At 41.5% G+C, this 17,683-nt stretch overlaps 1 protein-coding gene across 1 annotated transcript in view; it reads left to right on the top strand.

The window, feature by feature from the left end:
- Positions 1-3,322, top strand: part of TGFBR2 (transforming growth factor beta receptor 2) — a 33,025-nt gene extending 29,703 nt beyond the window's left edge. The window contains exon 6 of the mRNA XM_026843213.1: positions 895-3,322. Within this exon, the coding sequence (XP_026699014.1) occupies positions 895-1,074 (180 nt within the window). The 3' untranslated portion in view covers positions 1,075-3,322. The remainder of the gene's footprint in view (positions 1-894) is intronic.
- Positions 3,323-17,683: the final 14,361 nt, after the last annotated feature.

Here is a 17,683-nt window from a genome sequence, read left to right as displayed (position 1 = left end):
CCCCCCCGTAATGAGATTTGTTGCACTATTGATTTCAAGTTAATGTTTAATATTTAATTTAATTTACTGCTAGTAATTTCAATGCCAGCAGAAAACTAATGTTATTTGTATACAGACAATAACATTCTGCTCTTAACATTGACATCAGTCAACATCACCAATTAGGTAAATTATGCAATTAATGCAATGTTGTGAAATGTTATTTTTTTTAAATAAGAAGTTTAAAATAAATCCTACTTAATGGGCTTTTAGTGTCATAAAGCAAAGCACACAATTTCCTGGCAAATACTTCATGTTTATAAAATGCATTTCAGAAATGCAACTGGTTTTTGCTCCTGTAAACATATGCATCAGCATTGAAATGAAGGTTAAATAGTTACATCTGTGAGTGACGTGTTTAAGTGTTTGTGGGACCGTGGCCCATATTTGCACGTAGATTTAGATAGTCTGCAAAGAATTCATAAAGGGCTGACGTAGGGCCTGGTATTGCTGGCAATCAGAATTTTGTTTGTAAAGCCCAAATAGAATTCAGGCACACAAAGGCATGGGCTGAGTGGGAAGTCACATTATCCACAAATTCTGATCATATTTATTAAAAAAACCCTCTATTAAAAATTCTATAGCACTAGTCCAAAGCATCATTTTTCTTGTTATAAAGTATCAGAACGTATGCCCAGAATTGACAGTGCCACCTGAAGTGCTGAAAATAGTGTAGAGGGTTTCTTTTAAAAAAAAGAAAAGCATGTCCCCATGACAGTAGCAGCAGAGCCCATAAAGCACCTCCAGGACACAGGTGAATAACCCCCTGAACTTCAGAGGCCACTAAAGCACCTCTCTCACACGGGTTTTGGCGGTGACTGGCTCCATCACAGCTGCTCTCTGTGCTCTCTGCAGGGCATCCAGATGGTGTGTGAAACTCTGATTGAGTGCTGGGACCACGACCCCGAGGCCCGGCTCACAGCGCAGTGCGTTGCCGAGCGCTTCAGCGAGCTCAAGCACCATGACAAGCTCTCGGGAAGGAGCTGCTCGGAGGAGAAGATCCCTGAAGACGGCTCCGTGACCACCGCCAAGTAGCGTGCATCCGAGAGCTCCAAAACGGAGGGAAGTCACTCCTAGACACGTTCACCTTGGCAAAGGAAGAAGTCTCTATCGGTGCCTTGACTTGCTTCCTGAAGGACTGAGGCTGTCCCTACTCCCTTTAGGCTCCGGCTCCAGACAGGGAGATGTATTCGTGGGAATTAAAAGTCAGGGAGTAGGTGTCATACCCTAGCATTGGCTGCGGGCATCATGTCATGGGAGGAGCTATGTATGTTAGCACTTCCTCAGGAAATGAGATTTGAAAATAGCCAATAACATTATGCACTTTATTAATGCCTGTATATAACTATGAAATTGCTATTTTTATATATATATACATATATATATATATATATATAAAAAATGTGTGTATATGTATATATATATCTATATATCTATAAACAGCCATGCTCTGAAAAAAAGAGGTTAAAAAAAAAAAGTGTTTCCAGGAAATTACCGGTGCATTAAAGATCCCTCCTCCTTAGGGAAGGAGCCTGGGGAGACTGGCATAGCACAACACCAGCAATTGTGCACTTAGTGCTCTGCCAAAAAGGTAAGAATAATATGCAATAAGAAGATGGCTTTCAAAGCATGTGCTGTAACCACCTGGCTGTGGCCCTGCAGTTCGCGGTTGCAGGAGCAGTCTCACAGCAGACAGGCCAGGTTGGCTTTGCAGTTGTACCTACGTGGTCCTGTCTGCAGCACATTTTGGAAAGTTCAGGGATGCCTTTGCTCTCTCACTTTAACCCCAACGTCCTCACATTGTCTGAGAACAGGAATGTGAGGAGGTTTGGTCCCTCCCACATGTGTGTTCTGATACAGAGGTCATTAATGTTATATGTTTATTTCTCAGAATTCATGCTGCTTGCAAGCAGGTTGAAAAATATCAGCAGGATGAGTTTTTACCCTCCTCCCATCCCCACCCCCAAACCATACAAAACAAGATGGGGCCAGCAATAATCCAAGCAGATGTTTTATATTTGCTGTGCATTCTGAGTGCAGGCAGTACTTTTCTTTTTTTCCTGCCTTTTACCTTGATTGTGTTGCTGTAAGAACAAACATTTTTTTTCCCCTGTACAGCATGTCTAATTGCTTGACACACCACAGTCTGACTCTGTTCCATGCTTTCTAGAGAAAAGTAAGAGATAACAGCTGGTGCCTTTATTTTTGCAAAAGGACCATGGAGGTGATGGAAGTATTAGGTAGCATTAGGTTAATGGCATATCCTGCCCTCAGCACTGCTTGCATATAGGGCTGCCCTCAGCAAGTCAGCAATTAACAGAAAAAAAAAAAAAAAAAACCAAACCAAAACCCAAGAAAGACAATTTATTCTGAAAGGACCCTTTAGACATTGCTTACATTCTTTCAGTTCTCCAAACTGTTTAAGACAGTTGACATCACATTGGGCCTATATAAATGACAGCAATGCATTTAATAAGTGCTAACAATTTTGTCTTTGGGAGTTTTGTGGTTATTTTTCCACTTTTTTCTTCCCCATGGCATGTAAGCAGGCTTTGGAAATTAGAAATTCAGTCAGCACAAACCAGTCCTATACAGATGTATCTGGTGCAATTTATTAAACACCTTTGACAGATAAACATCGATATTTCTCTAGAAGACGTATAAGTCAATAGGAATCATGCTTATTCAAATAAGAGTTAAGATTTATGATGACAAATATTTTATTTGAAATGGGTTTGTATCTGCTTTTTTTTTTTTTTTTTCATTTTAACTAAACTACTCAAAAATATTTAAACAGAGCGGGGCAAAACCTCAACAGCTACAGTGGAATTCAGAGGATATTATGTCAAATTTTATAAGGGGGTGAGGGGTGTTTTTTGTAAGAAAAGGAAAGAGGGTGTGGGACCGCTGCCCTCTAGCGACGTGCCTGCCGCTGCCCGAAGCAGGAGGTGGGGAGAGGGAATGTTGAGGCCCGTTTCTCTTCCTCTATCCATGCTGAAGGTCAAGGAATAGTGCCCGGTAGTTCCTGACAATACTGACATTTTTATGGTGGGGTTTGGTTGGGTTTTTTTTTACTACTACATGTAAAGGAAAATTTTTATTCTTTTAAGGAATATTTCACCGTACATCGTGTATGAAATAGGAATGTGAACGATATATACTCTTGTATATCAAATGTTTCAAGCACTTAACTTGCTTTGTAAACAGTTTGGGGGTTTTTTGGTCTGTCTTATTTTGTATAAATCAAATGTTTATTGGAGTAAATAAAATAACACTGACTGAAGTTTGTCTTTCATCTCTGGAGCATCCAGAATTGGGAGAGGGCTCTTCCTAAAATGAACCCTCTTCTAAACTGCTTCAGTGTTTCCTTTCCACCTGAATGTCACGCTCAGTGTGTCCAATGGCTTTTGCATGTGTCCTGCTTTGCTAATGTCTCCTTCCCGCCGTCTCCATCCTGCCCTTCAGCAGAACAGCACTAGCAGATACCCAAACCTGCTGGTCCCTTGGCCCCTGCACTCCACTAGCCTCAGGGGAGGGGAGGAAGAAGCAGGTTCACAGCTGACTCTCCTACTTTTAGGTTGCTCACTTCTCAGTGCAGATAAGGCCTTAGTTAAACCTCAGTTGTTTGGTACTGGTATTAAAGCAAGCCAGAAGACAGCCCACTAAATCTGTGTCACTGAAAAGTGTATGATTAATGTGCTTGTGCCTTACAGCTACTGCTCTCCACTCAGAGCTTTCACCTTTTTAAGCTGATACCTCTCCCAAGAAAGACATGCAGAACACAAGCACCACATAAACTAAGAGCAAGATACCTCCATCTCCCCCTCAAATTGCCTCAAGTGTGGCTTTACACAGGATACAGTCCACCAGTGCCTGAAGTAGGCATCAGAGACTCTCCAGGCATCACTCTTTTTTTCAGGGATTGTATTTTGGTGCTGAAACCTCCATCAGAGCTCATGCTTGGCTTGACTGACTATCTCCTTTTGAACTTCAAGTGGGGATTCCCCAAACAGGCACCCAGGTGTCTTTGTTCATGAATCCAGCAGAACTGCAGAATAACTGAGGCTGGCAGGGACCTCCGAGCCAGGCACTGTGCTTGCTGGTCATCTGGTCCAGGCTCCTGTTCAAAACAGGCAGCTCAGATCAGGTTGCCCAAGACCTTGTTTAATTTTGAATGTCTTCAATGCTAATGGTTTCACGGCCTCTCTGGACACCTGGTGCTCCTAACAGAGTAACACACATAGCCGATGTCAGGTGCAGTGCAAAGCACAGTGGCCACATCCAGTCTAAAACTGGCAGAAGGGGAACTCTGTGAAGAACGTCCCCTCAGGCCTAGGTGTCCTCTTCAGCAGACGAGTGCAGGTGACCGGCTGTTCCTTCAAGCCAGCTACCCTCTGCCCCATACTGTCAGACTATAAATCAAGCTGCACAGTGAGGGTGCTCTGCAGCCAGCTGAAACCAGCCTGCCTGGGGACACCATGGAGGGGCCTGCAGAGACCCTTGCTGCAGGGCTGCTGACGAGGGTGCAGTCAGGACAGACACCCCTGCAGCGCAAGGCACCACCCTTGCACGGTGCCTGCAAGCACTATCCTGGCTGTAGCTGGTCTAGCATTGAGGGATGGTGGGATGCTCAACAGCCTGCCCCTCCCCAGCAAGCATTAACTTGCAACCCTCCGTCTCTTGTGTTCCTTCTGTAAAGGCCAGGTACAAATCAGCTCTCAGCTTCCCTACAGGCATGCAAAGCCTCACTGCCCACACCTCTGCGCTTTCCAGCAGTGTCCTGCCGAGCCCTAGGCAAGCCTAGCATCACTGTAGTTGGCCCCAGCATTTGCTGGTGCAGGGGTGGCAGTGGCTACCCCTCACCAGTCCCCACCGATGACCGTGTATTGGCAAATATCTTCAAGCCCTGACATCCTGTTTACACTGATTCAGTCTAAAAATCCTTTTGGCATAACAAGGCAAGCAAGTGTTGCAAAATCAAATACAAAATGTATTAAGGAAACATAGCAGGCAAACTCCACAGACCTTTCAGACTTGAAGTAAACAGTATCCTTGAAATAAAGTACACTATATCCTTTCAATATTTTTTTTTTTCCAATTATGGCTTTTGCCCACCTTCGTTATTCTAACTATAGTTTGCAACACCCTTCTTAAGCAGCTCTTAATTAGCATGTCAATCAGCATTTTATCACCAGGGTACAAGGCAAGGAGGCTCCAGCTGTGCCGATGCAGAAGGCAGTCCTTGGGTTTACTACTGAACCGTGCCATGGTCTAAACTGGATGGCAGTTTCCCAGCACAGCCTGCCTCTGTGTTACCAGTTCACACAATTCCCAGCACAACGGGGATTTCATCCCCTTCTAGGATATTCCCAACTGCTACTGGAATAGAGATGAACGACAAAAGAATAAAAAAACATGACCCAGCTCCTGAGGGGGAAAAAAAGAAAGGCATTAAGACATCATCATTCTGAATGCTCCTGGAAACAAACTGGGCCACATGTAGAGCACCTGCAATATTGTCCTCTTGTCAAGCCAGCTGTGCTCAGACCCAAGGGCTTCCTTTGCTTCCAGAGGACCATTGATTAATTTATTTCCTGATCCTTAGCTCTTTCTCTCTCTCCTGCTTGCTTTTTGATTTTTCTTTTTTTTTTCTTTTTTTTTTTTTTTGGCATTATGTTTTTAATAAAACGCTGCCTATGGCAATTTTTCCCTCCGGCCACAAAGAAGATGGAGTGAATTCTGTTCCAGACTGTCTGCTTATTGTTTCTGGACGCAGTCTGGCTGCATTTATGCTGCATATTACTTGGCAAATGTTCGTACAAGTGGGTGCACACCATATGCATGTTCAGAAGGCTCTTGCTGGGAGGGGGGGTGGGGTGGTAGTGCCAAAAATTCCGGTGTCTGCCTGGGTAGGTACAAGTGACACACCTCACTGAAAGATTTTGGTGGGGTAATTTTAGGCATCTGTGTCATAACATTTCATAGCATGACCCACGAGACCCAGTTGGCCTGAGCCCATGGTGGCCCGACCTGGCTGTTCAGACCCCATTTCCCCACAGTGGTTTGACCTTTTGGTAGATCTCACCTATTTTTGGCCTCCAGCAGCTGAAAGGCCTTGCTCATAAGCAGGTAGTTGAGGACAGTCAGTGGTTTGTTGAAATTCAGCCAAATTGGGAGGCTCCTGGGAGGACCAAGCCCAGGAAATAAATTTAAAACTCTTAACTAATGAATGCTTTGAGGACCTTCTAACCACATCATGAAGAGGCAAAGGCAAAAAGCAGCTCATTGATTATCTGCTGTGAGTGATTTTCTCAGTTATAGTGGTGATAAACCAATCTTTTTGGACAGTTGTGTTTTTGTAGCTAAATTCTTAAAAAATAAAGTATCCACCTGATTAAGTCAGCATAATTAACCTCCCGCTGCTGAAATTTCTGTTTCGCAAACGTGCTGCCATGTGAATGCAGGTAAAGCAAAGATCCTTGGCATTTCTTCCCGGGTTAGCTGTCGTGTGTGTCAGAGGAGGGATCACTCACAGCTGAAAACACTCCCCCTCTTCCTCCTCCACTGCAGGAAAGCTTTCCTGTTGAAGAAACAAAAAGCAATTCACCCTGCCCTCTTATATTTCACCCATCCATGGCTTCAAGCCCAGGCTGCTGCCCTCCCCTCCCTGCTGCTCCTCTCCTCCTCCCACACACCTTTGGATGCCTGAACGGGGGCTGTGCAGTGCCTTCCCTCCTGCCACTGGTTTTGGATCAGGGCATTGGTCTTTCTCTCATGAAAGCAACTCATGGTATTTGTGTTTCAGAACAAGACCTGCATCAAATATCAGGGTTTAAGCATTGAGCTCAACCCTGTGTGGCTTCCTGAAAGGCACCTCACCATCGTTCTGCTTAGGCTGGAGCATCCCTCTCTCCCTCTGCCTCCTCCTCTCCCCAGTAGGGACTTCCTGATCACCAGGGTTTGTCCTCCTCTGGAAACAGTGCCTGAGTAAACCCATTGCATGCACCCGTTGCATACACCACCACTTCGCTTATGTAGGGCTGGAGCAATGGAGAGGAAGCAAAGACCAAAGGAAATTCACATCATGTTTCTACCCAATGTGCAATGGAGATGGCAAGCAGGTCTCCAGCCAGGCTTGCTGACTTTCTGCTCCAGCATGAGTGGTTGAGTGAGACTCCCCAGACCAGGGCTGTCTCTTTAGTTTTCCGAAGGAGAGGATGACCACATCGTCACCTCCTGGCACCCCAGAGTGACGCTTTCACTGTTTTTTGCAGAGTGCCTCAGCCACCAGCTGGCTGTGGAGGGGGTTTAGGGGAGTGCTTTCTTTAGGATGAGCTAAACCGATGTGACATGCAGGACATGTTATCAGAGCTATATGGTGGGCTACAGAAGCAGAGCTCCTCATCACCCCTCACAGCCCCAAAAAAGCCCAAATCTGGCACTTTCTCTCTTTCACAAAGACCTCCAGAAATAGACATCTTCTGTTAGAAATATGCCAGGGTCTTCACGTCAACCTTGCTGGAGACCATTTAAGGTTAGAAAATGTTTTACAGAAGATAATGATTGCATCTAATTCCTGCCTTCGCTTGAAGGTGAAAACTGTCTTTCTAGTTCTCGCACAGAAGACAGTATAAACTTCTTCCAAGATAAACATCTCTCTGTCTCTGGCTGCAAATGTTTAGCTCTTAAAGGCTGGTTTTATCTACTGGCTTCCTTATACATGTATGTGAATGCTGAGAGGATCGCTGCACTCATCTAGCAAGACTGTCTATGCTATGACTACCCAGAAAAATAAGATTATAAAAACATTGATATTAAAATGGGAATACATCATTTGACAACATACAAAAAATGCTTCCACAGACTCAGACATGCCAAGGGTTGTTGCTTCAGAGGTTGAGATGAAAATGCAAGGCCTACTCTGGGGTCTTTTAGTGCATCATTGCAATGATTGTTTGAAAAACATTTAAAGTAAAACACTGGTTTTTGAAAGAGCAAAGCCTTTTATACAGGGTATATGAATGCCTGGAATGACAAAAACGTGTTCCAACTTTGATCCAACAAAACCGAACTAAAAACTGTCAGAGAAAGGATCCAGTAAAAAAAAAAAAAACACAGAGCCCATATCCTCACACCACCAAGAAAAAACAGCTACACAGTGCTGCCACCAAGGAGAATTACAACTTTCGGCAAATGGGTTAACAGACAGCATATTCAGGAGCAGGCCATTCATAAGAAGAGCAGCATTTACGAAATGAAAGATGATGATTACTACTGATACTTGAATCCAGCCTTATTTCTGGAAAGGTGAGGTTTCTTCCTTTGGTAGAATTAAAGCCAGGGTACCAATTCTCTTCAACCAAGGTACTCACTTTCTATAAGCCATCCAGTGCTCCTGGAGGCAGAAGAGAGTAGGCCATAGCTTTAATTAGCTAAAAGGTTTTGAACAGGACATAAATCTCATACGAAGGCTTTTCATTTTCCAGTTGTTAAGCCTCATACACTTTGACACAGGTTTGCTCATGTGCTTTGGCTACAACCCCTTTTGCTCATCTAATTCCCATGTGAGAAGCAGGAGAAATATTTCTTAAACACGACAACGTCACTGACACTTCAGCCTCACCACTGAGGAGTCATTTGCAGAAGCAACTTGCAGGGGATTAGTCTGAAATTTTTCTTGTAATGCTTTGAATGGCATAGCAAAATGCTCCCGTGTTTTAAGGTATTAAGGGCATCTCCCAATAAGCAGCAGGTTGTTTCGCCTGAGTACTTCTGGAAAGGACATGTAAGCCTTATTAATTTTGGGGGTGGGGGGGGAATAAGGCAATTTCATTTTAATGTAGGAATGTTAACATTAATTTGCTTGTCTTGAAATAATTTCTGGAATGGTTGCTTTAAGAACCCAATCTTAACAAAGCCATAGGAAATAGAAGAAAGAATTTAAATTAACTTACTTCATCCATTTATAAATTGTTTAGTTTAATCACCGTAAACCAAACAGGATTCAGCCATACTTAAACACAGCCTTTGCCCAAGTATAAACAGTTTATTCTATCCGTGACACACAACCAGACAAAATTCATTCCTGATCTGGGGAAGAATCTAATTTGGTTTTATTAGTTCTAGAGGAAAACACTTTGGCAGCAGAAGGTTCACTTTTCAGTATGAAACATTCTCAGGAAAACCCTCCCAAGAGCTGGGAGTCTCACCATGTTTACCACATCAGCTACTTGGCCTAAAATTGGGTCCTATGGAGGGCAGACCCTCCCCAGGTGGGAGCTGGGCTCTGCAGGGAGCCAGGAGGGAGCCTCAGTACGGGCAGCCAACAGTCAGACAGCTGAACCTTGGAGAGATGACGCCTATTCCATGTGTCTTCATGAGCCTGCATTAAGACCATCCCTTCACCTCACTCACTAGGTTTGGCTTCAGCAATTTGACCTATGATGTCTATGGATTATAGGCAGATTTTTAGTATGGACAACATGCTTTTCCCACCAACATGGAGAGTGCCACAGACTAGCTGAAATACTGGTTGATCTTTTCTTTACATGTCTTCATATTAGTACTAATGACACAAAGTATTCGGTTCAAAATTCTTAGCAGGAAATACAATGGATTTTTACAAATAAATTTTTGCCTTTTAATTTTCCAATTAGCATTTTGACAATCCTTGGTGAGTCTTGGTTGCCACGTGGGTTGTCTAGGCTGGAGCTCTGTATTTTTGCACTACTTGCCCTGATGTGCAAAATCAATCATATTAGCTTCTAGAAGAGATGGAAATTTATTTCATGGACAAATGCATGAAATAAGCTTTGGCTACAGGGTCAGACAGGTCAAATGATGATGTTCATCTTTTTTCATCTTCTTTTCTATACGTGCGGCCAATGCATTAGCAACTAGAATATATGAATGCTATAGAGCGAATGACTCCTCTCACCATCACAGTAATACATTTCTTGCTTGAGCCACACATCATGGCAATAATAAAATTATTAACTTTAGGATATTAAATGCTTTGATTAATAACCTGTGCATGCATGTGACTCCATTTTGCTATACTTTATGGTAAGAATTACATTTTTAAATAACTGTTTTAATTGCCTACCAGAAGTAATTAAAATTAAATTATATGTATTGTGAGCTGCATGTAGTGCTTTCATTAAGACAATAATTATGGGGGAAGGGCTCTTAATAGGGCAAGGGGGAGGAGCTCTTTTTTTTTTTTAAAGTCTTATGCCTCATCAGGCTCAATACTTTGGGACCAGAGCAATGTCTTTGTCTTCCAGTTCTAAAGAAAGCCAGCCAACTAAAAAACTGGTGTTAAACTAAATACTGGGAGTATTTTTTTCTTACAGACCAGTAGCTCTAGTAAAACAGAGAAGATACAATAAACATCATAGGTTTTGAGCTTAGAAAGGCTTCTGACATCACCTCAAGTGATATTCTTGTTAGCAAACTAGGGAAATGTTGTCTAAATTCAAGTACAGAGTGAGTGAAAAGCTGGATCGAAAGATATAATAGTTACTATGTAGTTCCCTAGGAGGCATTGAGTATGGTTCCACAGTGACCCAAGTCTAGCTCCTTTTCCGTATTTTAAATAATAACCTAGGTGATGGACAAAAATATATGCTTATTAAATCTGCAAACTGTATCACTCTCTGAGAGGCTGCAAGTGTGCTGCAGGATGGACTGGTAATTCAAATTGTTCTTGACAGATTGAATAAATGTTTTGAAAATATATCCTCTTTAGGGGGAACACTTACAAAGGAGTAATTAAACGTAGAGCTATCTAATGGGGAAAAGCCATTAGATAGAGCAGCTGGACAAAAAAGCTCTAGTGCTCAGGTGGATCGCTAACCTGACGAGAGTCAATAGTGTCTTGCTGTTACAAAAGAAGTTGAACATCACACTCTGATGTATAAAAAGCAGTGGTAACTGAGAGATCTACAAAGTGATCCTGCCTCCCTTTTAAAACCTGGTAAGGTTTCCGAGAACCGCTCTGTCTTGTTTTGGGCAACAGAATAATCAGAAGAATTTCAAACGTGACCTCTGAGGAAAGGTGGGAGGAATGACTGTAATGCAGGTCTAGAAAAGAAGATAATTAAGGGGCAATAAGATAATAATCTTTAAACATGTAGAAGTTGCAAAGAGGAAAAATAAGTGTTGGCCCTAATCATGATCAACCACAGCAGGGAAAATCTATATTATCCATTAAGAAAAGCTCATGGGAAGGTTGTCCAGCATTTTGGGTCATGAATTATAGACTAGGCAAAGGTTAGACATTAGTTCTCTGGTATCACTGCTCCTACCTTAGGATAGAGGTGATATCATCTCAATGACATCTTGAGACACTTTCCTGCCACAGAGGTTGATGTTCCATGTTTGGTCTGTGTCTCTAAAGGTCTGAATTTGGGATGGTCAGGAAGCTGGAAATTTTGTTCTATGGGAAATACCAAAACATGCTAGAGCATGGAGGCAAGACATCCTCTTTTGTAACTCACCATAGAACATCAGTATTTCTCATGGAGAGGAAAATAAAATTAAAAAAAAAAACCAACAACAAACAAAAAAAACAACAACCATACATTTGGATTACTCCAGAACAAAACCAAGCCTGGAAACTCAGGACTCTGAGGACATACAGCTTAAAAGTGTCTTGCATGCTCCTAGCTCCATTTTTAACTCTGGTAAAGAGCATGACTAAGGAATCGCTGCTCAGCTGAGGGGTTCAGAGTCAGGGAAGTGCATTTTTCATGGCACCCTGAGCTCCCCATTTCTCAGCTTGGATGTCCCAAACACACCAGTGTTGTCATTGGAAACACATTCCCATCATTATTTAGGCAGGATGACAAGAAATGATCACAGGTCTGCATGCATCTCCCTGAAGTCCATTGAAATCCAGTATCTTCACAGGAGACTGACTAAAACAAAGCAGTATTTTCTGATAAATCATTCTTGCGTGAAAAATCCCAAGAAGTTTTAGTTCCAGCTCCCTCCTCTGCCACATGTGAGACATCCAGGAATGCTCGCTGGAAGAGACATCCCATGTGTGGTACAGTTGGTTACCAGAGGACACACCACTAGGAGCGCCACTCTTTGGCTCTGTTACACCAGTTAATATTCTCACTTTGCTGCTCGCAGCTTGAGGCAACAGATCTGGGTGATGGAGGCCTGGACCAGCCACGAGTCTGCCACCCATGTAGGCTTTCCTTGCTGCCTTGTTCCAGCTGAGAGGCTAGATCTGCTTCGATGTTTACCACTGAATTTCTTGGCTGGCTGACCTTATTTATATGGCGTTTACATTTAGCTCATACTATTTCTGCCTTCGGTATACTTATCCCCACAATTTTCTGTTTCCCAAGTGTTTAGTACATTCTATCTCTAACCAGAAAGTTCTTGCAGCTTTTCTGCAAGTCCCCAAAGATTTTGCATTTCGTTTGACTGAGTCTCTCCTGCCACAAGCTCTTAAAATCACCTAGTTCTTCATACATGTCAAACTCTTAAAACTTCCAACATAGCTTCATCAGAAATGTTCATGAACATACATCTGATCTTTCTCAAAGGGTTAGTGATGAGAGTATGAAGCTAGATTACCCCAGAATCAGTATCAGTACTTGAGTGGTATCTTCCTTTCTCCATCACTAGATAGTTCTAACCCCCTTACATTTGTCATCCTCCTTCCCGTCTTATGCAGGTTTTCCCAAATGATACCACATCAAGTACTGTCTATTGACAGTATAGAGTACAGTCTAGAATTATTTTTTTTTTCCCAAAAAGACCTCTTTGGTTATCCTAGCACCATCACTATCTGCTAAACCCATATCACACCATGTTCCAGTTTACACTCACTGGTGTCTCCTGGTAGTGATTCCTTCAACAATTTTTCTAAAGCCACAGTTCAAGCTTTCACAAAACCAGAAGTTCCAAGTTCCTTGCGCATCATTCTTCTGTAAAACAGGACAACTAACTTTTCTTTCTCCCACCCTTTGTCTTACTTAGTTTCCCAAGGCCAAACTGGTCTCCCACAAGCACAGAGAAGTCCTGATCCTGGTGGTACCATAGTTCTGACAGGAGCAGCGAGCAATTATCTGAGCATCTAGACAAATCCCTTGCTGAGAAGGCAAAATGTCACTTCAAGATACCAACTTGAGCGCTACTTTTTCTTCAGCTTTCAATCTTCTCCCTTTTGCTACTCCGACATTTTTCTGATGGTGCCAAATACTGAAAATTTCCCTCTGAAAAAAATGTCCAGGCATGAGAGAGGACACAGAAACAGAGCAAGAGTAAAAACCCGCACCACCTGGCATGAAAGGGGAAGGATGTATAAAGCTGCCAGTGCCAATGCCTGTCAGATTTAAGGAGTCACTTCCCAGAATGACATGCTGGATGAAAGCTTCTTGGAAGAACAGTACTGTGCAGAGGACAATATAGACTGCGCAGTCCCAAAGGCAGATGTTATTTTCCATGGGCTCCTGCTATTTCATGGCGAGTGCTTTCATCATAGTTCCCCTTTATAAATAGCTCTGTAGAAATTAATGCTCTCCAAGTTACTTACAAAAAAGAAATTACTTCATCAAAACAGAACATCTCTGTTTGACAGAACTATTAAGGGTCCATGTCCTTCACTTTCTTTATCCTTCATAAAATATTTTACTGGGTTTTTAAATGAATTTTTAAAATGTGATCTATTGTACTTCAATTGTAGATGAGCTACTAAGGCTTAAAGTAGTCATCTCTGTTGGACCTTTTCAAGATTACCCTTTCAGTATCACTCATTATTGAAACCGTTTTAAAACAAACTTTACCCTGATATTTACAAAAATCATTACTCTACTATGAAGCATCCTGCCTTCTGAAAGGACTTATCTAGGATTAGTGGATGGACCGTGCTGTGTTGGGGCAGGTGGCTGCAGTGTCAGGGTATATGCAAGCTCTTTGATGACTCCATGATTGGTACAGCTTCACCGCTGCTCTCCTGCAGCACAGCCGTGTGGTGCATTCATGTACATTAGATTTAGCAGAGGTTAATCATCCGCACAACCATTGTTTCCTTCTGTGGGTTTGCCTCGAAACCTTTGACGTTCTTTTTATTGTACCTCTTGCTGTGCAAATTTCCTTGTTTTGTTTTGCTTCTCAAAGTAATTTTTGGTTGATTATTGTGTAGTTACAGAATTAGAGTAATAACATCTAATTGTACATCTGAAGCAAAAACATGTAATTGTGGGAGACTAGATTCAATTTAAAGAAAGAAAACCCTTCCACCAGGGTTTCTCATGGTTTGCACAGTGCATTTGCCAGGCAGTGCTGCTTTGATTGCATCTAACCTGCAATTAGCATGTGCAATTAAGACATAATGAATGTGTGCAATTGCATTATTTCAGGATGTAACAGTAGCAATATTTAGCAGTTACTGTACTAGACACAGTGCTTATAAGCTCAAATGATTTATCAGCACTTAGCAATTATGCCACAGGAAGGAGGGCATGCATGTGAATGGGCCTTACCTACAGCTGATTTCCAGGATGAACACACTTCACTCTCCCACTGAAAGCCCATGGAAGTAGCCAACAGGGAAGAGAGGCTGGACAGATCTGGCACTGTTGAAAACAGGGGACTCAAATGACACTTTCAGCTTACCTTTGGCTTGTCACAGAGCTCGTATGTGACATAATAGGAGAAAGCAGACTGAACATTTAGTGTTTTTGAATTATCCTCTGACTTCAACATTTCATATCAGTTCTGTAAGCCAAATCATGGTACCCAAAGATTTAAAAAATAAAAATTCTTTGAGCATGAACTAATTCTTTGATCTGTGTGTATGAGGAAGCCTCAGGCACATAACAGGTTTTTACATGCTCTTACCTGACATTCTGGGAATGCAACTCTACCAGTTCTACCTGGCTTTTCTTAAAGGACATTTCTTGTCCTTTAAGGGTCAAATGATATTTTAAAAGCATTTCAATGCATCATTGAAGGATACAAATGAAAATTCATTTCAATTCAGTCTCCCAGAAATAAAGATAAATCTGAATTTCTCTAGGCACAAACCTTGAGTAGATAAACTGAGATGTTCTGAGTGCCAAACTGCTGGTGTTGAAATGAAAGATCCCAGTGATAAAATTCAGGGCCCAATCCAGAAAGGGTTTCCAGTTAAATCCGTGTGAGTGAGAAGCACTAAGATCATACACAACTAGAGTCTATTGACTGGTATTAATCTATCATAGAAAATCATATTAGAAGTCTTGAGACAAGGACTGCTTGTTCCAGGCATGATGATTTGTGTGAGTGATTTTGCACATGGACCCAGTCCAAAGTTCTCACAAGACACATCCATACAGCTAAGAGCAAAAACTGCCTCAGCATCTCTTCTGTCTAAATATCTCCTTCCTTTCCTATTGAAAAAAAGATTAGTAGAAGTAGACACAAGAAATTACAAACAGACAGTGGATCAGCTTCTACAGACTTCCAGAATTTGGTTTAGCATCTTGAGAGATGGTGCTTGTCTGTAACTAGGAGAGGGAACTCATGGGCCAATGTTACTAGTTAGAATAGTAAGAAAATAAATAAAATGGCCATTTCTGCAGACAGCTTAGTTTCTGCAACTGAAAGGAAGAGGAAGATAAATTGTGACACGTTTTCATCCAAGATGTTTATTAAAGATGATATGGGCACAGCACACAGATAAACCACATCCTGAAGCAGGGTTAAACTAGGTTTCACATTTTAAAACCGTGCTGGCAGTTTGTTGTTTCTATCTGGAGTGCTCATAGGTACCTTCTTTATATATATCTCTGCAGTTTTAGACTGACAAATGACAAACACAGCCTTCATTTTTAACGGTGTCATTTACTTCACTTTTTATTAAAATCACCAGCTACAAAATAGACATTTTGTACATACTACTCCTAAATAGGCAATGAGACCATCATATTGCACACCTGGGACGTGATAAGGGGTCAGAAATAATAGAAAATGTATGATGATTAGATAAAGTACTCGCATCACACTGGAAGGTTAACCTATACCTTTGAAGAAATCAGCGCACATGTTGATCAGAGACCTATTTTCTGCAAACATTAAAGAAGTTCCATTTTGCTCTCATTTAAAAAATAGTATAGCCAGTACTGCTACAGAAAGGAACTGTTACTTCCGTCTGACATGTGCCATAAGTGTCACAGTATCTGGAAACAGAAATGCGCTAACATGAAAAGAAACAAGACAGTAACACTTTTATTGATAGCAGTGGTGTCACAAAACACCACGGACCACATTCTTAGCTGATGGAAGGTGACATAGCTCTCCTTGAATAACAAATCAAGTACCCACCAAGAATCTGGACTGTAACCAAAACATCCTGACACTATATTCTGCCTTTCCCTTCAAGGTCAAAAAAGAGAAGGACAAGGGGTAACAGTCCGGTCTAACTCAAGAAGAAACAGCAAAGTCATCCCATCCATCCAGCTCCCCTTGTGTACTCTGCACTCCACCCAGAGTGGCTGGGGAGCTAAATAAACCTTATGGGCCTTGAATTTAGTTAGGGCTTTCCAAGACCCTGATAGCTGGTACAGCCAGAAGCACAAGGCAATAAATGTTAAAATGCTCTGTGGGTATTACAGGACAGAATCCAGGGGCCACACTGTGATATTCACTTTTATATTAATATCAATGTGGATTTTGGCTTAAAGTCCAGTGGATCACTATAACAGCACAAGAATATTCACTTCTAGGACACTGTTAAAGGCATCTGTCAAGTGCCGCAGGGTGACTCTTGCTCCTATCTACTGTTCTGATAGTGTGACCTCCTTGGTTATCATGACCTTGTTAAACTTTCCACACCATCATCCTGGAGATTGGAAGTAGGAATGTCACGCAATGTTGGATCCTAATACAATGTAGGAAATAAAAACAAGAAAGCATTATGTTTACAGACAGCTTTCAACAGGACAGAAAACATTATAGCAGTAAGGTCCATATTGGTCAGTGCTACCTCAAATACAGAATAAGGAACAAACATCAAAACATTAAAGTTAAGTAGATGTTGATTACATGGTGAAAGACATGGTTATTTCCACTAGTTTGCTGCAAGAATGTCACCCCAAGAAATACATTTCTATCTTTATAAAATAGATCATTTTATAGAATAAAAACAGATCAAAACTATATTGTAATTCTTAATGCAAAGACAAAGTTTAGAACTTAATTTTGCAACTTAAGATTGACCAAAAATGTTCAAGCTGTTCATATCATAAACACAGGTAGACCTTCGCTGATCACCACCACCTTAATTTCAGTGCCAAAATATAAATTATACACTGATAACATAAGACTGAGTCATCTCAAATCTGTAGGAAAATACAGACAATGACAAATAAGTAATTTTGCTATATTCTTAATATATATATAGTCACCATGCATAAAAAATACACATCTTTCAGGTAAATATATTTTTTTCTTGTTATAATTTTAAAGTGCATCTAAAAGCTGCTAAATAAATCTTTACACTTTAAAAACAGAGGAAGGTGAACAGCAGTTCAGAAATTATAGGTAACTCTTGTTAACAAAGAGATAAGAAGTTCTAAGTGCTCTTCCAATATTTCCAGGTCTGCTAAAGTGGTGGTGATATTTTGGGTGGGCAACACTATTT

The sequence above is a fragment of the Athene cunicularia genome, assembly GCF_003259725.1.
Source record: "Athene cunicularia isolate RWA chromosome 2 unlocalized genomic scaffold, athCun1 chr2_part1, whole genome shotgun sequence".
NCBI classification, from domain to species: Eukaryota; Metazoa; Chordata; class Aves; order Strigiformes; family Strigidae; genus Athene; species Athene cunicularia.
Note: the sequence above shows the minus strand (reverse complement) of the source record. Positions and strands in the feature narration are given on the sequence as shown.